Source organism: Uloborus diversus, unplaced genomic scaffold, assembly GCF_026930045.1.
Source record: "Uloborus diversus isolate 005 unplaced genomic scaffold, Udiv.v.3.1 scaffold_14, whole genome shotgun sequence".
Lineage (NCBI taxonomy): Eukaryota > Metazoa > Arthropoda > Arachnida > Araneae > Uloboridae > Uloborus > Uloborus diversus.
The window spans coordinates 3,201,397-3,227,708 of record NW_026558098.1 but is presented as its reverse complement, the minus strand read 5'-3'; the positions used below and the strand labels follow the sequence as shown (position 1 = coordinate 3,227,708).

The 26,312-nt window shown below is 35.9% G+C and overlaps 1 protein-coding gene across 1 annotated transcript in view; it reads left to right on the top strand.

Moving 5' to 3' along the window:
* The window catches only part of LOC129232778 (trafficking protein particle complex subunit 10-like), a 103,274-nt gene that overhangs the window by 31,533 nt on the left and 45,429 nt on the right, over positions 1-26,312 (top strand). The window contains 6 exon segments of the mRNA XM_054866880.1: positions 1,145-1,392; positions 4,499-4,645; positions 10,196-10,307; positions 16,815-16,891; positions 23,610-23,657; positions 23,659-23,702. Of these exon segments, the coding sequence (XP_054722855.1) occupies positions 1,145-1,392; positions 4,499-4,645; positions 10,196-10,307; positions 16,815-16,891; positions 23,610-23,657; positions 23,659-23,702 (676 nt within the window).

Below are 26,312 nucleotides of genomic sequence, written 5' to 3'. Positions count from 1 at the left end.
GTGACGAGCTTAACGCCTAGATCGTTCACCCGATTTTCATGAAATTTGGCGCAGAATTAGTTTACAGCATGGGGGTGTTCACCTCAAAGCGATTTTTCGAAAATTTGATTTTGTTCTTTTCCTGTTCCAATTTTACCGAGCAAATTTTTCAGGTGTGAACGAGTAAATTACCAAATTATCATAACGTGGAACTGTTAAAGAAAACCCAGCAAATTAACATAGCAAATTGGCGAGAAATTCATCATCCATTATTTGTAAATATACAGGCGAACCAAATGACCTTTTAATTTTCTACTAGTGGTACCCGCACGGCTTTGCCCGTTATAGAAAAATTTAAAGGTCTTTTGGTTCGCCTGTATATTTACAAATAATGGATGGTGAATTTTATCGCCAATTAGTTTGTACCCATGTTACGGTTCCAGGTTATGATAATTCCGTAGCTCGCCAATTGGCTCGTGCCCATGTTACGTTTCCACGTTATGATAATTTCGTAATTTACTCATCCATCTTATGATATTTTTGTTCTTAAAATTGGAATAGAAGAAGAACCGCATCGAATTTTCGAAACATCGCTTCGAGGTGCACACCCCCATGCTGCAAACTAACTTTGTGCCAAATTTCATGAAAATTGGCCGAACGGCCTAGGCGCTATGCGCGTCACAGAGATCCAGACATCCATACATCCAGACAGAGAGAGATCCTGACAGACAGAGATCCTGAAAGACAGAGATCCTGACAGACAGAGATCCAGACAGAGAGAGATCCTGACAGACAGAGATCCAGACAGACAGAGATCCTGACAGACAGAGATCCAGACTGAGAGAGATCCTGACACACAGAGATCCTGACAGACAGAAATCCAGACTGAGAGAGATCCTGACACACAGAGATCCGGACAGACAGATATCCGGACAGAGGGAGATCCAGACAGACAGAGATCCAGACTGAGAGAGATCCTGACAGACAGAGAGACTTTCAGCTTTATTATTAGTAAAGACTATGGGCAAAGCCGTGCGGGTATTGCTAGCATAACATACATAAAATGTCTCGTTTGTGCAAATGGATTGAGCGGTATACAAAACATATTTCATACCATCCCCTCATCAGTAACAACTTTGCCTTCAGCGACTCTTTTCCCCCACAGACATGCCCTCCTGGATGAGCGCCTACTCGGGGCCCTGCGACGTGTGGCCGGGGCTGTGCCTGCTTCCGGCCCGGATCCAGTCCCTGCGCCGAACCCTGAGTCAGGGCCGAGCCTCCCTGCTGGACCTCCGCTGCTACCTGTTCGCTCGCCAGTGCAGCCTCCTGCTCATGCTGTGCCGGCCCTGGGAGGTGGCCCAGCGAACCCTGCCCTTCCTGCACAACTGCGTCAGCGAGCTCAGGACCTTGGAGGTTAGTGACACTCACTAAGCTTACGTTCGACGAGCACGACCGGTAGCGGCCGGTTAGTTAATCACGTGACAGCTAATGATCACGTGCTCCAATTAACCAATCAACAGCTTAGAATGGTAGCCTTTGCGGTAACCGGTTGATCATAGAACACTGCGGTTAGTAACCGGTTACTTACCGGTCGACCGCTGAGGTTCGTCGAACGCACGCTTAGAAATGTTGCCTAAAGTGTATTATCATTGCTTACTTGAAACCAAATTTTATTAGTGTACTGAAATGTACAAGTTTACTGTTTGACAAGTGATTGTATGTAATTGGGCAATCTGCCAAGTAAAGATGATTCCATCTGAATGAATCTAGCAGGGGAGAAGGGAAAAGAACGATGGGATTTTGATGCAAGCATTTTATAATGTCGCTAGTGTCTTATTCATTTATTGCATTCTCAAAAATAAAATGAGGGGAAACAAAAATCGTTACCATGGAAACAAGAAAAAGAAAGGAAAATATTTTAGTTTCGTTCAGGAACGTAAAAGCAAAATGGTAAGCTCAAAACTTTGTTGTGAATAAATAAATCAGTTAATTTTTGCCGTGAGAATATAGATTGAATATACTTTAGATTAAACAAATGTTGCTGTGAGCAAATTTTTTATTTTACAAAACAAAGGCTAAATAATAGAGAGCCAAAAGTGTACATCTGTAACATACCAACACCCCTATAAACTAATAGATAGGTCCATTTCCGCCTATAAACCGGAAATTAGCCTTTCCATGTAATCGATGGTCAGACAGTACTTAAGGCTGTTTTGCAAATATGTTTCAATCTCCTTTTTGGCCATTGCTATTTTCATACCACACTGGATACACTCATACTAAATGGAACAATTGCCACTTGGTGGCGTTTTTGCTCCTGCTTTCTCATTGGACGAGTTGGGGAATGTTTTTGGCACGTAACAGTGATAGCTACTAATAGCCAATCAGGTTCACACACGTGCTATTCAGTTCGTATATAAGATCGCAGGCTAGTAGATGAAATTGTAGTTCTTGGATGGCTGTCTTGAATAGCAGTCGTGAGTAGTATTATAGGATTCTTGTCATGTAGTGCATATTAGTCTTTAGCTGCTGTTCAGCTGTGGTTATAACTGATGGAGTTGTATAGGTGATATGGTTAATTAGTTTAAATTTCTCTGGTTATTTCTACTTGTCCATTAGATGACAGTATAAAATGTTTACCCTAAGGCCCAGTCATTTGCCTATATGGTCTTGTTGTTTTTTTTTTATATATATATATATGTATATTCTTATAGAAAACTATTTTTTCTAAAAATTTTTCACTTTTCTTCAGAAAATAAGAAACAATTTTCGTGATTAAAAGAAAAGGTATAAGTGCATTATTTAAAGTCAGAACCAAATGGTGTGACAGCAGCATTATCATGTGATCTTTTGAACTTAAAATTTATTTATAATCATTAAAACTCTGTTAAACTAGACTAATTTGTTTAATATAGAGCAATTTTTTTTTGTGTGTGTGTACTGAACGACGTTATTTAACAGCTACCAAATTTTTATTGTTTCATGGAATTTGATTTAATATAGTAGTAATTGTATTAAAAATACAAAGATAATTTTCATTTTGATTTGATTATAATAAAAATAACCAAAAAAAAATATTTTTCTTATAAAAGCTGGCATTTTTTTAAGCGGTTTAAACCAAAAAAAGCCGGTTGGCCTTTTTTTTTGCCTGGCTAAAATCGAACAGCCCTGATCTAAACTGTGATTATAAATATTTTGAACAACTCAATTTTTAAATTCTCTGGATATACCAAGAATCAGGAATGCCACCACACAATCTCCGGTTGAAAATTGGTTCACAAGTTATTCTTCTCTGTAAGGTAAACCCACCTAGATTATGAAATGGTACACGTTTAGTCAACAAAAGGATAACCGGAAATGTTCAACAATTTTGACGGAAAAGTTTAGAGGAAAAATCATCCTGTTGCCACGTATTCTATTAATAGCGTCAGTATCTCCAATAATATTTAAAAGTATTCAAGTTTCTAGTTTGATTATTGCGATAACCATATATAGATCTCACGGCCAAGCAATGTCTATTTGCCATTTGAACTTGGAAAATGCATGTTTCTCCCATGGGGGGGGGGGGGCAGCTAAACATCGAATGCTTGAGTGTGAGGAAACCACATCAGTGTGTGTGTGTGTGCAGTGGTGATTGTGACTTCATCAAAAAATAGCTGAAAGTTTTAAAGCGAGAACGGGGGGGGGGGGGGGTAATCTTTGGCCCCTATTACTTAAGTGCACCTTTGCCGTAGTATTAAATGTATTAAATAGATCTGAGTCAAAATATTATGTGTACATTTGGTTAAATTTTCAATGGATTACAAAGTTACTTTTGAGCTGGTGTTATACAAATTATCTTGACATTTGTCCATCTTAAGGGATAGGTGTCCATCTTAACGCTCTTGCAGGTATATTTGATGAGTATTATATAATTTAAAAAGATTGCGGAGGTAGGGAGATAAAAGCATAACAAAAAAAAAACATAATTCCGGTATTTTCGGACATAAAAATACAGTAAACTCCCGATTATCCGCGGATTAGGGTGGCACGGTAACCGCGGATAAGTGAAACCGCGGATAATCCGAATTATAGGGAAAAACGATACTGGTGTGTACAATAGCTAAAAAAAGGAATAAACTCACACATACAGAAAAGTTATAGCTAAAATCAATAACATTAATTGTAAAAAATACACGAAAAGCTAAAAATAAACAATAACATAATCATAAGTCACCACCATTGAAGAAAAAAACTGTTAAAAGACCCGCGGATAATCTGAGCCGCTGATAATCCGACCGCCGATAATCGGGAGTTTACTGTACTGAAAATACCCGAAATTCGGTAAAATACCGGAACAAAGTCACCCCTGGTGTGTGTATGTACATGTATGTATGTGTGTACATGTGTGTGTGTACGTATGTGTGTAAATAACAATTAACCAGTCCTTTTCACTGCATCTGCTGTGTAAATATGTATGTTCTATTGAATCTCTGTCTGTTGAACTTTCTATTTGTTGAATGTTCTATTGAACCTTCAGGTGTCAGTACCCCCCGGGGCTGTGTCATGCTGGGTATTCCTGAGCTGCTTCGAGGTGCTGAGGACGTGCGAGAAATTCAGCGACCAATCACAGATCAAGGAGTACTCCCTCTACTGCGCAGGACTCTGGGCCTATGCCAGGGAAAAGGTGATTCTGCGGTGTTTGATAATTAAAATTTTTGACTATTTTTTTCTAGCAAACGTTATATATATTTTTTTTAAAACCGATCTTTGGGCTCTGACGTTTTAAGCCGTGTTCGTAAGTTATACTCATTAATAAAGTAAAATATATGAATTATAAACCAAAATTATTATTAAATAAATATAGATAACAACCACAAAGTGAAACCGAAAAAAGGAAGGGATGGAGAAAAGACTCAGCCAAAAATGATGTATCTCTACATAGTATAAAATGAAGTGTCCAAAAAGCGTCTGTGTGTTTGAACTCGCAAAATTCGAGAACTACCAGGCCGATTTGGCTGAAATTTTCACAGTTTGTTCCTTTAAGTCCTGAGATGGTTTGCAGACCAGTTCAAAAACAATTCGAAGAATAGTTCTTTTTGTATTCCAATTTAGGCCCAATTTTCACATATATTCCCGAAAATGGGGGTGAAAAATTACTCGCAAATAGTAATATTATATATCATTGGAAAGGGAAGAATTTTCCGCATTCTACGCAATTTGTTCCAATGCTCTAACGTAATTACGGCGGGAGTTTTTTACGTTTTTAGCTCGAATTTTTTTAGGCTTAGCTGAAATTAAGGCATTATTTTCTTCTTTAAATTCACCAATAAAAAGTGAAGGAATTGTCCCACAGTTTTCTTTTTGACAGCATTGGATAGAGCTGCTTTTTTTACTCCAGATCTAACTCGACCTACGGTCGCAAGTTTAACCCTTTATCTCCATTAGAAAAAAAGTTACAAACGAATTAAATGAAGTTCGAAAATCTGTTCTCTAATTCAAGTTTTTAACCATTTTGTTTTGCGTTTCCACGGTAACGCTTTTTGAATCCATTGTTTATTTTCATCTTTCTCATTTTCAATTCTGAAACTTATTTTATTTTGTGTTTCCATGGCTACGCCTTTCAAATCCATCTTTCTCATTTTATTTTAATTCCTTAAAAGTATTTTAATATCTGTCGTCATTGTTTGGCGAGAAAGTTTTGCGTGATGGTTTTTTTTCTTTTATTTAATCCTGGTTATTGAAGATACTTCACTTGACACAATGGTTTTTTTTTCAAGGTAGACCGGGCAAAGCCGGGCAACGCAGCTAGTGATAAATAAAGCTATTTACATTGAAACAATAAAAATGTGTTTATATCTTTTTTTAACACTAATTTATAATAAGAAAATGTCGGATTCGTGAACATTTTCAAAGAAATTTTCATGATTTTATTTTTTCCCTTATTTTGAGGTATGACTGAATCCATTTTGAGCATTTTTAGGGAATATCTGTCTTCTTGAAATGTAGTTTAAGTTGCTTTTATATTGTTTGTGTGATTTGTTAGTGATTTCTTTAGTGTAAAACGTAATGCTATTAATTCAACAAAAATTGCCATAAAAATGTGAACCCGTATGCCATTGGAATTGGTGGTACTTAGTTTTTGTCGCCAATCACTTCAAATATGGTGAAACGGTCAAATTTTCTTCTGTTTCGGGTGTGACAGCTGTATATGAAGAAGTAATGGAAGGATTCAATAAAATGTTTGCAGGTGGGCCTCAATCTCGATGTTAACAAGGGCTAATTCGTTTGAATCACTCAGAAGGTTGTTGGACGTTCAAGCGTTTTTCTCTTTAGGTATGGCGGCTGTGTCTAAAGGAGTAATAAATGAATTCTAATAAAAAGGGGGGCCCAGAGTGTAATATATTAGCATGTTTTGGATTTATTTTCAGATACCCGATGTTGATGGAACTTGCTCGAAAGTTCATCAACACTCTGTGAAACCCACTAGGTTGCTTGTCCTCTCTCACTTCAGCTGAGTGTAAACGGGCAGCCTCCATAGTTGTAGCGATCTCTACTGACTTTTGAAAAGTAATACTTTCGGATTCACAAAATAGTCTGTCTGAAATTGGGCAACTACGGAGACCAACTATAAAACGATCTCTTAAAACTTCATCTAAAATGCCTTCAAACTTGCAATATTTTGCCAGTTCTTTTAATTTTGCACTCCAGTTGGCGATATTTTCATTTTCACGTTGGGATGCTCGATGAAACTTATACCGTTCAGCAAATACCGATCTTTTTGGCGCTACATGATCACTTAATTTTTCAACAAGTTCATCAAATTCCAAATCTTTGAGTTGTTTGGGTACACATTAATTTTGTAACAGTTTATAAGTCTCTTCCCCTACTGAACACAGAGCAATATACTGGCTTTCTTTTTCTCATCTGTTATTCCGTTGGCGATGAAATCTGCTCCAACATTTCATGGTAAACGGCCCAATCATCTTTTGATGGTCAAATTCTTTCAAGTTTCCAATTAAACTCATTTTTCACAGGTTAATATGGATGAGTTTATTTTTCTCTTTTCGCCACTGTTTTATATGCACAATAATATAACATTGCTTATAAAAAACTAAACATTTAATAATGCTACTACTTATTTTGTTACAACCATATTCAAAAGTATTAATTCATGGAATGCAGTCTTGTTGCCAATCGCTATTATAAAAAGTCCTGTTGCCGAAACATGCAAATATATTACACAGAGATGAACGTACTAATTTGTTTTGGTCGCCAATCAATGAAAGAAGCATAGCAAAATCGAGAGTTTATACAAATACAAATACAAAAGTGACGACCAGCAACAGGCTCTGGGCCCAGCTAGGCTGGTCCTAGTCAATTAATTAGTCCCCAATGAAGATCAATGGCCCTCTTAAAGCTATCCACCCCCTTGCTCATTACCGCCTCTTCCGGTAAGCTATTCCAAGTGCCCACGACCCTGCTAAAGTAGTAGTTTTTCCTGATTTCCAAGTTGGCCTGAGATTTAAATAGCTTAAAACAATGACCCCTCGTCCTGCTTTCCCCACAAAAATTTAATCCATTTACATCTTTCATTTTGATAAATTTAAATAACTGAATCATGTCCCCTCTGACTCTCCTTTGCTCCAGGCTATACATGTTAAGCCTATTAAGTCTGGTATCATAATCTAAATCTGAGAATCCCCTTACTAATTTAGTTACCCTTCTTTGAACCCTTTCCAATACAAAAATATCTTTCTTCAGATAAGGCGACCAAAACTGAACAGCATACTCCAAATGAGGTCTTACTAAACTCCTATATAAAGGCAGAAGAACTTTCTTAGAGTTATCTTGTTCTATTGAAACTGCTGCAAAAAACTAACTTAGATTTGTAACCCCTACATTTGAAATTCGACCGAGACTACAAATCGTGCCCTGTTGGCATGACGCATAAACTTGAAATGTCAACATGATAGACATCGGTAAACTATATTTAACCACGTTCTCATTCCTAATGTAATGTAATGTAAAATCGACTTTATTCAAATTAGATTAACTTCTCAACTCTTTCGGCACGTGTAATGTTCCAGTTTTGGATTGGCATCCTTTGATGCCCAATCATATGCAAATGAGGCAAGTATAAATAGTGAACGATTCCAATCGTTCGTTCTTTTTTCGTTTGCTCAGCCTCTTAGGTTTTAGGTCCGGTAGGTGTTGGGGAGTTGTGAACTCCACCTCCGCTTATGACCAGGGTTCATTTTTATGAACTTATTTTTGTTAGTTTATTTATTTTAGTTTCTATGAACCTTTACAGACCTTAGTTTCTATGGACCAATACATTTCTGGTAAGATTTTAAACAAGTTTCCAATGTTCATTTCTTCACATTAACATTGATTCTGCATCTTCCACTGTGTGGTATTATCTCTGCTTGTATAAGCAAGTAATATTGTTGACTGACTTACGGAATTTAGCCTTTCGGCTTTTCGTTTCAACATCGTAAGTTATCACAACAAAAGTTTTTTCAGTTGCGATGGTGCATTACTACCAAGCTTTTGTTTGAACGGAACGATTTAGGAGAAAATGTCTTGACGGCTACAAAACACACCATGGTTCTGGTAAACCATAACGGGCAGCGCCGTAATTCTGTGATTAAGATCTACGTAACCTTCACAATGCTGTAAGGTTTGGCTTGTCCTAACCATATTGCAAGGTGTGTCACAACTCCTTGGGTTTGAAAGGCTGATTAAAACAAACATATTAGCAACGCAGCAACAACGTTGACTTCGACTGGACGAAAAAAACGTACAAGTGTTAATTCCTAACTATTCCATACATTTTCTTTTGATAATGCAGCAGATCGCAAGTCTAATTTTTGTTTCAATCGCTGCAACATGTCATGAGCAATAGGCGTTCGTTTTCCAACAAGATGCCCTCCCCCCCCCCCTCCCCCAATCATCTGGCTGATGATTTTTTAAAAAGGATTATGTCAAAGATCGTGTGATGTTTACGTTAAAAGATCACTACTGCATTTGCTACCACTGATCCTGACAAGAGCGAGTTAAACAAGAATTAGACTTGAGACTTGATAACTGTTGCATCACTAACCATTCACTTATGGAACATTTTAAACAAAACAAGTGTTTTTTTTTTCTCCGGTAAAGTCATCGTTGTTGTATTGGTAATATGGTTGTTTAAAACCTTCCAAACACCCAAGGAACTGTGACACTAGGGTGGTTCAAAAAACTTTTTTCAGTTAAGAGTCCGGGACCCCCCCCCCCCTCTTTTGAGACTTACTAATAGTATTATGCGGTAAAAGTTTTAGCTTCTTACTCAAATTTCAAGACGGTGCTCAACGACCCCTTCATTTAACATTAGCCGTATCATAGAAGATGCCACAAATTGAAAAATATTTAATTCCCCCAGCTGTTTTTTTTTTTGTAGATGATTATTTTATTGCAAAGACTATGCATATTACTAGTGTATATTATAATATGTAGCATTGTTTTTTCAGTTCAATGTACTTTTTTAACCCCCCTCCCCATACGTTTGAAGTTTGAGGGAGGGGGTTGGCACCCTCTTTCAGTTAAAAGAGGAAGCTAAAATTCTTTTATTCATTCAAATTAAAAATCTTCCATTATATTATATTATTTCAAAGAAGAGACCGAGGGGACATGATTCAGCTGTTTAAATTTATTAAAACAAAAGATGTTATGGGGCTAAAGTTTAGCACTGAAAACAGGATGAAGGGTCATTGTTTCAAGCTATTTAAATCTCAGGCTAACATGGATATTAGGAAAAATGATTATTTTAGCAGGGTAGTGGAACCTGGGGACAGCTTACCGGAAGGGGTGGTGATGAGCAAGGGAGTAGATAGTTTTGAGAGGGCCATTGATCTTCACTGGGGATTGTAAATTGACTAGGACCAGTCTAGCTGGGCCCAGAGCCTGTTGCTGGTCGTCACTTTTGTATTTGTATTTGTATTACTATCCACAAGTCTAAAAATATTGAGGGGTGTCCTGTTATCTAGGAGAAGCCTTTTTTTTACATGTATTTTTGAACCACCCTACTGTGACTCTCTGGTTTAGCAGTTACCAAACTTTTTGTTTGACTCCTTAGTTTGTCCAGACGCTAATGCATTTCGGGCGTGTTGATCATGCCAGAATAAATTGGTTTTTGCACAAAATCTCAACTATCGAAACGTCCTCTACGATGTTAGACACCTGTTTTCTGTTTCAGTTGCACGACCTGGGCCTTCTGTGTGGTCTGATGCCCGACCTGGAAGCCAACTCTGAGAAGCTGCACATCGTGGTCGGACTCCTAGCGGGGATGGGGGAAGACCCCTACAGTGGTGAGTGTTTTTAATTATCGACTCGTTGTGAAAACTTCAGCAAAGTTTTACGGTCAATATTACTGTAAGATGGAGTGTTTACAGGACCTGTTAGATTTTTAATTTAAACTTTCACAAAAAAAAAGTGAAAGAATCACTTAATTTGAAAAAAAAAAATCATTAAAAATACGTTTTTGCATCATGCAGAATTGATCCTTTTTCGATGTAAACATTGCATCACGTTGTGACGTCATTTGTGCGATCGGTTGTGATAACTCAGTCAAATGAATGAACTTTTGGGTGAACCGAGTCACCAGTTCATTGTATCTTATAACCGTGTGAGTTTTTTTTTAGATTGAGTTACTTTTTGATTGGCAACATATCTTTAACTTTCTTGCATTGGCAACACATCTTGCGTTTTGCATATTCTTAATTCGAAAGCCATGTGAAGACTTTAAATACTTCGAGCGATCTTTTTCGCTCTCTCTCTCACCTCACATAGCCGCAATGTATTGCACGTAGTAATTTATCGTGATTTCGTGATGTCTGCCAGTGCTCTTTACTCCTGGCAGGGCGTTATACAACGTGATGTCAATTTTAAAGTTATAAAACGCCTTTAGGCCTATTTTTGTGTATTACGGTAATGCCTTATATTCCTTGGAATCAGCATGTTCATAAACTTAATGTTTCGTGGCATAATAGCGGCTAATATTTGTTTATTTTTCTAAATGTTTTTTAAATATCAATGAAGATGTTGCTCGTCAACTTCAGAAATCTTTTGAAGATAATAAATACAAATTTTCCTTGAGGAAAAATGCTTCACGTGTTTTTCTTTTTCTCCGACTTCAGGCTGTGGACATTTTTTTTGCAAGTTCAATTCTACTAGCGGTGTAGTAAGTCTAATTTCACTATACATAATGCTCACAGGACCGAAATATTTTACACTGGTGCGAGTCTGGAATCACCCCCTCCTTGGCGCAATTTCCAAAAATCGCCAACTCTTCACGCTGGTGCGTGACGAGTTGGCGCGATTTCAACCAATCACACGCCTCAGACGGCAGAATCCAAAAAATAGCTTGATTTCAATCAATCACTAGATTTGGCGCACTATCGCCATTTGGTGAATAAGTGGGTGATTCCAGGAATCACCCTTTTACACTAAATTTTACTTTAAAAATAAGCGATAGCAGTGGCAATCGATATGCCATGTGACTTGTGGGGAAACGCAATTTGCCGCTCCCACTCTCTCTCTCTGAGTTCCAATTGGTATAAGGGTTACAGAACGGGGTTTGGCAATACAGTAGAAGGCCGTTATAACGCCAACCTGTATAATACAATGCTCTATAAACCGCACAACTTTTCGGAAGTAAACAACAGGTTTTGAAGTTTAAAAAATCCCTCTGTTTTGCTTTGCAAACATAAAAATGGTTAGGCAAATTAAATGTTGAAAGTTTTTCATCTTTCCATCTTATTTCAAAACTTTTAAGGGAAAATTAGTATCTCATAGTAAACAGAAAATACCAGATGGCTCTTGAAAATGCAGCTGTTATGCAAACCATGGAGCTAGCAGAAGTGCAGGATTTTGACTGTGAAACATATTTGTTTGTGAATAACTAATTTTAATATTGGTGCTTTGATACTCATTGCAGATAAAACTCATTCTGAAGCGCTAATATATAGATATATTCTGAATATTAGTTTCAAAATTTGTGAAATGATCTATTTAACGCAAAAACCTGTATAACGCAAAAGCTCTGGTCCCAAGGTGTGCGTTATAACGGTCTTCTACTGTAGAAGGGTCTCAGATTCGGTTCCTGTTGTCATTTGAGGCAAAAGAAAAGGGATGTAAGTGGACATTTTCAAGTTTTGAGTAAAATGCATTTAAAGATCAGATCCTAGGTAGGCTTTCATTGAACTTTTTTTTCTAAATCATGCTGTACAGCAGCATCTACCAGGACCACTAGTACTGTCTCTTGCCCCAAGACAGAGGAGAGGTTCACCTACCATGTGTACTGGTTATCTCCAAATTTTCAATTTTGCCACTTGCATCCCTTTGCTTCTCACTGTCTCATATAGACTCACTGCCAAAACTTCAGTAAAGCTTTACAGTTAATATTACTGTAAAATGAAGTGTTTACAGGACGGAAATAGTTTACAGTAAATTTTACCTACAAATAAGCAATTGCAGCGCCAATTGGTACAACACGTGACTTGTGGGGAAAAGCAATTTGCCGCTCCCCCTCTCTCTCCCGGTTCCAATTGGTGGTATAAGGGTTAGAGAACGGGTTTGTGAATAGAAGGGTCTAAGATTCGGTTCTCCTTATCGTTTATTCTGCCCTGTGCAGCTAAACGGCAGTATCTGCAGAAATGAGTTTCCGAGATATTTTAAAAAAACGTGTTTTGGATTCAATACTACTTTCGTAGCTTCTTGATCATTGTCCTTAAAATTAAATTGAAATAAGTAAGGCAAACACACCTGTAGTGGCCACTTCAAGTTTACTTATCTATATATATAAAAATGAATGTTTGTCTGTATGTCATCCATGAACTCAAAAACTACCCGGCAGATTTGGCTGAAACTTTCACCGTTTGTTGTTTTTGGTACCGGGAATGTTTATAGACCAGTTCAAAAAAAATCCGATCCTTTTTTATTCCTATTTAAGTCACAATCCATCGGATAAATACGAATAAAATGATCGGCTGCAGAAATGAATTCGCGTGAAAGATCTCATTGATAAGAAGTTAGCATTTTTCTTGAGTTTGAACAAATAAATTCTTTCTTTATTGTTTTATGGCTTTTCATGCAACGGGGGGATTTAAAACTTTTTCTATTTGATATTTTTAACGATGGATTGATCTTGCAAACTGCGTGAGTACAAAATGTGAGTAGAGTCACGGCTTCACTCGATACCTGGACCGATTATTCTGAAAATTGCTATATATATGTATTTCTCCACGGAGAAGGTGCATCATATGCTCAATGAAGCCACTCGCCACCAGGTGGCACTGCAGAGTAGCAACTTCTGCCCCGTTCAACCGATTGTCATGAAAATCGGTATAATGATGTATTTTTTTGTTGGCGTAGCAACGCTCGTCGGGTACAGCTAGTGTTACTTATATACTTTGAAGAAGGTAATGAACAATAATAATGTGATTTTTTGTTGGTACTTCATGTAACTATCATGGGCCGTGGTGGCATCAGACTCGTGACCGGAGAGTCTTTGGTTCGATTCTAGCCGGTCGAAGATCCACCGTCTTCATTAAGGGTGACTGGGGGACGTCAAATATGCTCATGGTCACTAAGTCCACCAAGTGAAACGATACCTCCGGGGTTGCTAAGCCAGGAGTTATTCGACTTCTGGTTCAGTTCTAAGTTATCCGACTGTTCATAGATGGTGCTGCCAGCTATCGTGTGCTGTCTGAACAAATCAGACTTCCAGCTAAACAGGTGCTTCGAGAAAAGCAGGGTTTGTACGCTCCTTCAAAACTCCTCCAATACTCCTTCATTCAGGAATTTTTTTTGAAGGGCCCTTCAAACTCCTTCATTTTGGTTTTAACTCCTTCAAAACTCCTTCTTTTTTAGTTCAAGACTACATAATCTTCTCCTCTATAACAGAAACTTAAAATACTTCGATTGACAACTAACTTCGTCACTAAGGCGATTTTAACGTAGTAATTTCACGCATTTATTCTTTTCGATTTACAAATTGATCATAGTTAATTCATAAATGTTGAAGGTGAGAATTTTATTAGAAGACAAAGACATTTCATAAGTGAAGTAAAACATGCTTAAAGGGTGTTTGGCTATTTTTTCAAGTTTTATGATTGTATTGTTTTTTCCTTCACCACACTCTCGGCAGCAAAAGGCAAGTTGTCTAATTATTATTTAAATATTTAAAACTACATAATTAAACGTACTACATTAAGTGATTGCGTTAAAAAAAACATTGTTTAGTTGATTGCAGTTATGATATTGTAAAAAGGGCCATCCACAAGTGATGTCATGCATTGAGGAGGAGACGGGCTCATGAAATTGTGATAAGGAGAAGAGAGAGAGGGTGACAAAAAGTGACATCACACAGTTGTAACAATATGTTTGTAAAAAATATGACGTGACAAGAGGAGAAGTTTGGGGTGATGTGTGACACTTTGTGATAAAGGAGGCAGAGTGTCAAATATGCTGAAAAAAGTGTGACATCATTTAATGACACTCCATTAGTACTCCTTCAAAATCTCATTTTACTCCTTCAAAACTCCTCCAATACTCCTTCATTCAGGAAATTTTTTTGAAGGGCCCTTCAAACTCCTTCATTTTGGTTTTAACTCCTTCAAAACTCCTTCTTTTTTAGTTCAAGACTACATAATCTTCCTCTGTGACAGTAACTTAAAATACTTCGATCGACAACTAACTTCGTCACTAAGGCGATTTTAAGGTAGTAATTTCACGCATTTATTCTTTTCGATTTACAAATAGATCATAGTTAATTCATAAAAGTTGAAGGTGAAATTTTTATTAGAAGACTAAGACATTTCATAAGTGAAGTAAAACATGCTTAAATGGTGCTTGGCTATTTTTTCAAGTTTTATGATTATTGTTTTTTCCTCCACCACACTCTCAGCGGCAAAAGTCAAGTTGTCTAGAATTATTATTTAAATATTTAAAACTACATAATTAAACGTACTACATTAAGTGATTGTGTTAAAAAAAAACAAATGTTTAGTTAATTGCAGTTATGATATTGTAAAAAGGTCATCTACAAGTTATGTCATGCTTTGAGGAGCAGACGGGCTCATGAAATCGTGACAAGGAGAAGAGAGAGAGGGTGACAAAAAGTGACATCACACAGTTATTGTAACAATGTGTTTGTAAAAAATATGACGTGACAAGAGGAGAAGTTTGGGGTGATGTGTGACACTTTGTGATAAAGGAGGCAGAGTGTCAAATATGCTGAAAAAAGTGTGACATCATTTAATGACACTCCATTAGTACTCCTTCAAAATCTCATTTTACTCCTTCAAAACTCCTCCAAAACTCCTTCATTTTATTTCTGAAATTGAGTACAAACTCTGAAAAGGAAGCTGGCTCTCTGCCTTAAATCGAGTAGCCTCGCTACATGAGCTCGGGTAACAACAACAACTATGATATTGAATCAATTTTATTCGTCAGCTATTTGAATTTATCGTAAGTATTGTAAATTCTTCAGATGGGAGAATATCAGATGGCCACTACTGAAATTTTCAGATTTTGGAATGGTCACCACTACATCAAATTTGAGGTTGGGAAAAAATGGAAGAAATTGAAATTCTGGCATTTTTAGAAAACAGGGTTGGCAAGTTTTTGCCGGGGGCGGAAAAAACCATGGAAAAAATCACGGTTTTTACTGCCCGGCAAAAACAGATTTTGAGTTAACAACTTACGGACAGTTTTTTTTTCCTTTTATATAAAAGTAAAAGCATGAAAAGATTTTGATAAAATTTTAATTTAATTATTTTTATAGTTTAAAAAAAAATATGGTTTAACTTACTTTTAAAGTTATGGAGCATTTTTACTTTTAAATTTTTAAACATTAACTTAAAATTTCAGTTTGTAACATCTAAGACAAATAATTAACTTACAATGAAAAGGGGTAACTTCTTACTGATAATTGATAAAAGGCTTTGCAACTTTCTGTAGAGTGAGCTAGTATTACTAAAAAGTAGAGTGAATATAGACTGCACATATTGATCAGCTTTTTTTTTTTTCTTTTTAAATTCCCCTCTTGGCTATCCATTTTCCCAGTAAGTGAGAAAAAATGCATTATTTCTTAAGTGAGGAAAAGTTAATATTTTTCTATATTCAAGTAAATATTCTGTTATTAATTAAATAGCTTAAAAATCTTAATGGGATCAAAAAAAGTGATTAATTAAATATATGTATATATATATATAATTAGAATTCAATCTTTTTATTAATTTACTAAGCTTAAGTAAACATTCCTTGTTTTAGCATTGAAGGAATTGGCTCATTCTGAAAAAATTGTTTTAGCAAACATTTAAAATCTTAAGTTTTGCAATCCCAACATTTGTTTTTTATTTATTTTTCACCTTATAAATTAGGAGTAACATGGAGAGACATAACTAAAATATTAAAGTGCATTATTTATATTGTCCCTATTTCTTGATTAACACTATAATGCTACTTTATTTGCAATTAGGTTTTTGCCGTTTTTTCCATTTTTGCCGGTTTTTTTCATTTTTACCATCTTCTTTTCCACTGTCCCGGCAAAAATACCTTTTTGCCGGCAAAAAACCCAACCCTGTTAGAAAACAGGATGACTAAGGAAGAGTTGAGCTAAAATACACTCAGTGAGTTTCAAAAGAGTTAATCATTATTTTAGACCCAAAGTTTAAAAATATGCTTCACTGTGGCCACAACTGGTGTATTTACCTTATTTAATCATTGAATAAGTAGATATTTCATGACAGAAATTTCAAATGCATAACTTTTAAAGTTGTTTTTTTAATTAGTATAATTTTTTTTTTTTCCAGAAAGTTCCGTGGAAAGTCCACACGCCAAACTGAGAGCAGCTTTGTCATCCAAGGACACCTATCTCAAGCATTACCTGGTAAGTTGCTCAGATTATTTACGCAATAGTTTGGCTGTATGAGTCAGTTTAATCATGAAGCATTTTTGGCCTTACCGAACATTGTCACGCGTATTCAAACATATCATTCTTATTTTTGCTCAATCTTAATCTTATATCTTTAAACGAGCAATTCTTGTGGGTATGTATATATATTTATATTTTGTATCTCAAAAACGGCTCTAACAATTTGAATGAAATTTTGGATTTAATTATAGTTTTGCGTTCTAAGTTCATCTACATAAGTGTTTTTTCTGTAAAAACGCGATTTTTTACAAAAAACAGTTTTTTAATATAAAGTCTAATTGAGTTAAGCCTTGAAGTAAACTGTGAATTGACGCAACAGGCAGACGATTTGCAACCATAACAAAGAAATCTGTCTCTTCTCTTTAACATTTTAAACTTGCTTAGGGTTGCCAGGCTTGGCTGATATTGGCCACTTTGGCTCATTTCAAACACACTCGGCTGAAAACAATTTCAAAAGCATTATGTAAGTCGATGTCAGGCTTTTTTCTTTTTTAAGTGATATGATTGCATGACCGTCCTATTTTATTTTATTTATTTATTTTCTTTTTACACTTCAAATAGTTTTTTAAATCACGTGTTTAGATGCGTTTTTTAAATCACGCATCTAAATTTTATTTCGAAGAAACGTATGTCTTGAGACTGTTTATGTTTCGTTAAGACAGTTGTTATCGTTTGTTGGAATGGTTTGTGGATCATCAGTTTTGATGGATATCGTGCTGTATGCAGCATTTTCTGGCGTAAAGTGACCAACTACACTAAAAGTACTTATTCAAAAAGAAAAACTCGATTGGGATGAAATCGTGAAACGCATCATAGTATGAAAGAAAGTATTCGGTTAAAAACCGATTTCACCGTAGCAAAACTGGCTCCAAGGTCAAAATATTTTAATCACTGACAAGAAAGCTGTATAGTGGAAACAAATGTAACAGATAGTTTAAGGCAAAATGTTGATTATTACATTCAGAATCTTCTTTGTTTGGTACTTTAGTGTTATAAGGAGGTCGAGTGCTTAGTATTTCGTTAACGTGAAGCTTTTCAAGTATATTTGGGAATACACTTAAAAAAACACGAGTTGACGAAAAATAATTCTTTTAAAGCCGAGGGAGGCTTGGTGGTCCAGGTACTTTGATTTAAAACTTATCCCTAAAACTTTCCCTTAAAACCCCGGTTCGACCTTATAATTTTTCAAATTTTTTTTCTTCCTTTTTTATTCCTCACCTATGAAAGTTCTCGTAAATATAAATTCTAACTTACATGTTGTAGACGTTATTTCGTCTCTTTCGTCACATAAAAAGCATCCCCCCGCTGTGTAGAATTTTCCATATCTTTTCTAAAATCGCGAAATTCCATGATTTTTCCAAGTGTTGCAGGTTTTCTCGGTTGTTGAAGTAGTAAGCATGTGAATGACTGAGTTTGTACGTTGATTAGGAAAAAATTTTTGATTGAAATTATCATGTGCTTTTTCGTGGGTAAAGTCATGGTCCTTTAATTTTCTGAAGAAGGTCTTTGAAAATCCTTGACTTTTTCTTGAAGGAGAGTTGTAACTCTACAGTCTACATATTGACATCTTCAGTCTATGAGCATGTTCATGCAGGGGCGTAGCTAAGGGGACAACCCCCGAAACGTTAGTCTCAAAAAGAAAGAAGAGAGATAGAAGAAAAAAAAGAAGAGGAAAAGGATTCAAGCGATTATGTATATATATATATATATAATATATATATATATATATATATATATATATATGTATATATATATATATATATATCTTCCTATATGTGTATATATATATATATATATATATATATATATATATATATATATATATATATATATATATATATATATATATATATATATATATATATATATATATATATATAATATATATATATTATATATATATATATATATATATTATATATATATACATATATATATATATATATATAAAAAGTAACCCGAAAGTCGGGTCTAGCTACGCCACTGAGTTCATGAACTGGACTTCTTCCCCAATCTGCTTTGTGCTCTGACAATCACACACTGCAAATCTTCTGACACTTTTTAAGCATGGACGCTTCTCCCACCCTTTTTGCTTCCCTTTACAAAAAAGGAAGTATTGTATTCGAGAAAAAATTTCACTCAAAAATCGACCTCAATTTCCAATTTGCTCAACCTCAAATGAACGTTGAGTTTTTTTTTCGACCTGACCACATGTGGATATATGCCTAGGAACCTACAGACACCTGAAATATCCATTTTGACAATGCCTGAGTTAATTAGAACGAATTTTCTTGTGACGTCTGTATATACGTATGTATGTGTGTATGTGCGTATGTATGTCGCATAACGCGAGAATAGTAAGTTCTAGAAAGTTGAAATTTGGTACGTAGACTCCTAATGTGGTCTAGTTGTGCACCTCCCCTTTTGGTTGCATTCGGGTGTTTCTCAAGGGGTCTTTTGCACCTTTTTGGGAGGAAATCATTGTTAATTTCAATGCAAACTCAAGCGGTGTCATAATTTGGCGGACACTCGGCGATGTATATCGTTAGTCTTTTGGTCTCCAACTTGGCGATAAATTTGGCGATTTTTTTTTTAAATCTGGTTTCCATTTGGCCACTGTTGGTGATATTTAGAGAGTAAACTGTTGAATCACATTAAAATTGCCGTTAATGGGGAAATGACACTATACCATACATGAAATACACCGCCGGCTCAGTCATTTCCAGCCGAGGACTGCAGTTTCGTGCTTATTAGCACTCATCAGCCCGGCATGGGAAAGTGACTGAGCTGGAGATGGAAAACCTCTTAAGGAAGCCAAGAGTGCCAAACAAACTGGTACAGTAAAACCTGTAAAGTTGACCACCTTTGTAAGTTGACCACCTGTCTATGTTGACCGCTTTTGTCTGGAACGGAATGAGTCCTATCTCATATAATGAAGGGAAACCTCTGTAACTTGACCACCTCTCTATCTTGACCACCTCTCTATCTTGACCACTAATGAACACTAAGTTTGGTTTGGAGTATTGTAAAAAACCCTTTGTAAGTTGACCACTTGGTTTATTTTTTTTTTTTTAATTTTATTTAGCAAATTATTTTTTTATTACTATTATTTTTATATCTTTCCAAGAATATTTTTGATGCCAGACCAGCATTTTACCAACTAAATGAAACAGCAGCATAACTAAATCTCCTTTTGAGTTTAACCACATGGGAAAACTACTAAGAACCCTTTTATTCTCCAAACTTGTTTTTCTTCTGTTGTTAACCGAAAATTTTGTAATTTTTGATTAGCTATAAATTTTTAGGAACTATTAATATAAGATGAGTAACTTTTCATAAACAATACGATTTTTTTGATCAATTTGCTGAAATTTTAAATTTGCATAACACATTATACGTAATTCTGGGAAAATAATCTCTAAAAATATTTGAATAATATCTTAAATTATTGTTTCAAAGTAATGCTAAACAATGAAAGTGAGTTGAACAGAAAGAGTAGGTGTCAATTAGTCGAAAAATGAATACATGGTACAAGAATTACAAAAAAAAAACCCATTACCCCCTTTATAAGTTGACCACCTATCTAAGTTGACCACCAAAGTACTGCACCGCAAGTGGTCAACTTACGCAGGTTTCACTGTAGCTAATATAGAATTAGCACAGACCAGGCAAGTGACCGAAGTAATTATTCTTATACTAAATCATAGTAAAAGGAAATCATGTGATCATCTCGTTTTAGAACACTTTGACACATGCCTTTTGAAACAGTTTTCAAAACACTTCTGAGAACACTTAGCGAGCTCCCGATTATCCGCGGAAGAGAGCACTGTAGCATTTGGCAGTGTCTTTCAGGCTAAACGTTGGCCTGAAGCATCCTGCATGATTTATGGCATGCGAGCCTGGATCCAGTGTTGCCAGATGGTCAAATCCAGATTTCCCCAATTCCCTTCCAACTTTTCCCCAAAAAGCGATGTTTTATGTCAAAATTCCCCAAATTCAAAAATTATTTTTCCGCTAATATTTTCATAAAATGAATCAACTTCCTCTGATATTTTTGTCTCTTGAAAATTTTTTTTCTCCCCAAATAGCCAAATTTTCTTATCAAATTCCCCAACTTTTTTTTTCTTCCCATTTTTGCTTTTTTTTTTTTTCTTTATCTTTCTTTATCTTTCTTTATCTTTACTAATAATAAAGCTGAAAGTCTCTCTGTCTGGATATCTCTCTGTCTGTCAGGATCTCTAGCAAAATTATCATAAGATGGACGAGTAAATTACCAAGCTGACGTGGAACCATAACGTGGGCAAGCCAATTGGCAAGAAATTCATCATGCATTATTTGTAAATATACAGGGGAACCAAAAGACCTTTTAATTTTCTACTGCGGGCAAAGCCGTGCGGGTGCCACTAGTCATAAATACGAGCGCCTGACCGAGAGATAAGAAATAGCCAAACGTTTTTTTTTCTACTTGAATTTACTACTCTGCTTCTGTATGTACACTTCAACTATGATAGTTGTATATATTTATCCAAGAACATTCTTCATCATACTTTTTTTTGCCTGTTTCACGTATTAACTAGTTATTCGAACAGAACTATTAATGCGAATCCCGTAGCAAAATATTCCACATAATGCGAAATGCAAATTCCATAAAGTTGAGCAAAGCTAAACCAACGCTGTTTGATACAAACAATGTAACTACTACTTCTTAACGCGAAACTAAATACAAAAAAAAAACTCTTCTTTCCCCCCGAGGTTTTTTTTCCCCAGGTTTTCCCCAAGAAAAAAATGTTTCCCCAAACAGGGCCCAATACAGGCTTGATTTTGCTACCGTTTTTCGGTACCTTCACAAAAATCTTATTTTGAAATCGGTACTTTCACAAAAATAAAGTAATAAAATCAGTAACTTCACAAAAACATTGAAAATTTCACAAAAATTCACATTTTAAAATATAAAATTTGTTTCTCTGTTTAAAACAAAATTTACTCATAAAAAAACATTCTAAACAGGTTTATATGAACAGTCGCTTAAATAGCAACCTTTTTGTAGTATTTTAACTAATTTTTAGCTGTTTCTCGCCAAAGTGTGTTTATGCAATATTATCGCAATCCTTCAACATCTGTTTTTGGGAACCATTTTTCTCATAATTATTTCCTATATTGTACAGTACATAGCCCATTAAGCTGGAATTACGATGGTTTTTAGCTCCTCCCCCCCCCCCAAAAAAAACGAAACCTGTTAAAAATAATACTAAATGACATTTACATTTTTGGAACTAAAATTGCACTTATTCTACTTCTCTTTTACAAAACTTAGGATGCCTCTAAAAGTTCACAAAAACAATGCTGATAAAAAAAAAAAAACTTTCACAAAAATAGAATGATGCAATACTTTCACAAAAATAGGTAGCGAGAAAAAAATCCTGGATTGGCCCCTGCCAAAGAATTCCCCTCAAAACTCATTTCCCCAAACTTTCCCCAGAGAGCACCAGATTTCCCCCAAATGGGGAAGTTTCCCCCAATCTGGCAACATTGCCTGGATCTGTTTATGCCGGTTTTTAACGGCATATGATAATTTTAATCATGAATTTATTCGAAAATATTTGAGTGTACGATGCCTTTTGCGGCATGTTATTTCTCTGTCTCTTCGTTTCCTGACCCATTTCAGAAAAAAGATCCATCAATATTTTGAAAAAAACCAATGGGTTATATTTAGAATGACATAGGAATGATCTGAAAAAACATTGGACTTTATATTCGAATTCAGTTTTGAGTTATTTCAGTTTTCCTAAAAAATTTCAAAGTCTACGAACAGTTTTGGGAGCCACTGTATATCAGGCTAAACGTTGGCCTGAAGCGTCCTGCATGATTTACGGCATGATTTGGATCCATTCTGAACATAGACTAATAATAAGAGTAGACCGAGCTTCCTCAGACTTGCTGATGAAAAAATTGGTTCATGGATACATCATGTGACTGGTGGAAGGCTCGGCGAAAACTTTGGCGGCATGGTTGCCAGCTGGCAGGATTATCTCTAGTTTGGCACTCGGCATGTATTTTAAGACGTAATGTGCTTTGATTATAATTTTTTTTCCCCAGGTGCAGAGATGATTGAACTGTTTTTCTTTTAGTTATGCATTATTTTGACATTAGTAATTAGTTTTTGATCGCAGTTTTCAGTCACTTTAATTTCATTCGGAACTACTAAGTCAGCGTTGGCGTGAACGTAATGGCGAAAACGTTTTGCGTTAACGCAAAAATGTACTAATCGGTACCTTAAATTGAAATTGTAGGTAAATTTCTTACCGTTTGCCGATTCTTTTTGGGCGCTTGCATCTTTAATTGCTTAGAGAGTTATTAAAATTGAATAAAGAAAATGCACAATACTATCTAAACGAAAAACTCACTATATTAACAAAATATTTACAACTTAGAATAACAAATTTACAAATCAGACTCCATAAAAGATCATTCTTCCGTGTTCCATCAATTGTATTTATTTTATTTTTCTCGTGGACGTTGATCGTCTGCTACGATCAACGCCCGCTGTCGCTAGGATATCCAGCAGTCACATGGTTTGGTTTATGAGCAGCAAAAGGGTTGCCATAGCTCGGTCTACTCTTATTATTAGTCTATGGTTCTGAATGATGAATGGTGTGTCTCGTTTCATTTCCAGGAGCTGTCAGAGCTGACGATGGGCACCTTCAAGCACAACCGCCGCATAAAGGACAGCCCGCCTCATCGGGAGGGACCTGGCCCAGTTCTACATGTGAGTCCACTCTCTTGAGACCGATACCTTTCACTTTCTCCTACGTCCGAAGAACAGACAAGTTACTGATCTGGGGGTCTTAATAAGTCAGGATTTAAAGTTCAGCCAACAGTGCAGCATTGCTGGTAACAAGGCCAATAAGATGCTTGGGTTTATCAATAGATCTATTTCAAACAAATCTAAAGAAGTTCTTCCGCCCTTATATAGAAGTTTGGTAAGACCCCATTTGGAGTATGCTGTTCAGTTTTGGTCTCCTTATCTGAAGAACGACATTAATGTATTGGAAAGGGTTCAAAGGCGGGCTACAAGGCTAATAAATGGACTCTCCCCCCACTTAGATTATGATTCCAGGCTTAGAAGGCTGAATATGTACAGTCTTGAGCAGAGAAGAGACCGAGGGGACATGATTCAGTTGTTCAAATTTATTAAAATCAAAGACGCTACGGGGCTGAAGTTTAGCACCGAAAACAGGACGAAGGGTCATTGTTTCAAGCTATTTAAATCTCAGGCTAACATGGATATTAGAAAAAATGATTATTTTAGCAGGGGTAGTGGAACCTCAGAACAGCTTACCGGAAGAGGTGGTCATGAGCAAGGGAGTAGATAGTTTTAAGAGGGTCATTGATCTTCACTGGGGATTGTAAATTGACTAGGACCAGTCTAGCTGGGTATTTTCACTTTTGTATTTGTATTAAAGTGTTTCAATGCACTTTGGATGTAGAAAAAAGTGATTTTGATTTACTATTATTTTTTTAATGGCAAGATTACAAGACACATACAGCAACATATACAAAAAAGCAACTAGGGAGCAAGCAAACAAGATAGTAATAACAATTTAGCAAGTAAGAACTCCTTAATATTTTTGGTGAACCACTGGTGATAGTCAACATTCTTCAATATCTGACTTTCTTGGTAATAGCAGTAACATATATGAATCAGTTTTTGTTAAAGTCAGTTTGCGATTATTGTTGACTTATGCACTTTCAGCAAAAGTAGCTCAGATACGTGTCAAAATATTTATAGGCTGCCAAGTTCATGCTCCTGCCATCCTTAAAAAAATAAATAAATAAAAAAAAACCTTGTGATGGTCCTAGATGTAACTAGATGTAATGCCCCCCAAACCATCAGCCAGCTTCACCACTGATGTTTATACCTGAGTAAATTCTCTTTGTGTGTTGTGGGCACATTGCTACATTATAATCCTGAACTAAAACAAGAAGATGAAGCAGCCTCAGAAGGCAATATCCTTCCTTTCTTACGGTATCTCTCCTGTTTTTATACGGTGAGTCAAAACAAATAAATTGTACATCATAATCATCAGGGAAGGGAAGTGCATAAATGTTTTTAATACATTTCCACGTGACAAGTAAAACTAGTTTAAACCAGTTGCTTCACATTTTTAGACCTGCTGCAAAAGAAAGTGTAAGGTCACTAAATATTAAAAAACAACTTTTTTTGCAGTATCATCATTAAACAATGATGACACATGCACAGTTGTTTAGAATTATGTTGAACTCTCAGAATTCCTTTTTTATGTTACAGTCTTCTTACACCTATGGTCTAGTTTCAAAAACCACTGCAGGTGTGGTACAGTAGAAGACCGTTATAACGCGCACCTTGGGACCAGAGCTTTTGCGTTATACAGGTTTTTGCGTTATATGGATCATTTCACAAATTTTGAAACTAACATTCAGAATATATCTATATATTAGCATTTCATATTAAGTTTTATCTGCAATGATTATTAAAGCACCAGTATTACAATTAGTTGTTCACAAATATGTTTCACAATCAAAATCCTGCACTTATGCTAGCTTCATGGTTTGCATAACAACTGCACTTTCAAGAGCCATCTGGTATTTTCTGTTTAATATGAGTACAAATTTTAAATTTAAAAGCTTTGCATTAAGGTGGAAACATGAAAAACTTGCAAAATTTAATTTTCCTAACCAATTTTATGTTTGCAAAGCAAAACAGAGGGATTTTTTAAACTTCAAAACCTATTGTTTACTTCTGAAAAGTTGTGCGTTTTACAGAGAATTGCGTTATATAGGTCGGCGTTATAATGGTCTTCTACTGTAATAGAATTTATTTCCATATACCCCAGTTTTGCCGTAATTGACCCTACCTGTAGACATTCTCTTTAGGCGTATTTCTGCATCGTGATTCTGCACTTCCATGGTATTGTATCGCTTTGGAAAGGGTTCAAAGGCGAGCTACAAGGCTAATAAATGGACTTTCTCACTTAGACTATGATTCCAGGCTTAGAAGGCTAAAAATGTACAGTCTCGAGCAAAGAAGAGACCGAGGGGACATGATTCAGTTGTTTAAATTTATTAAAATGAAAGATGTTACGGGGCTGAATTTTAGCACTGAAAACAGGACGAGGGGTCATTGTTTCAAGCTATTTAAATCTCAGGCTAACATGGATATTAGGAAAAATGATTATTTTAGCAGGGTAGTGGAACCTCGGAACAGTTTACCGGAAGAGGTGGTAATGAGCAAGGGAGTAGATGGTTTTGAGAGGGCCATTGATCTTCACTGGGGATTGTAAATGGACCAGGACCAGCCTAGCTGGGCCCAGAGCCTGTTGCTGGTCGTCACTTTTGT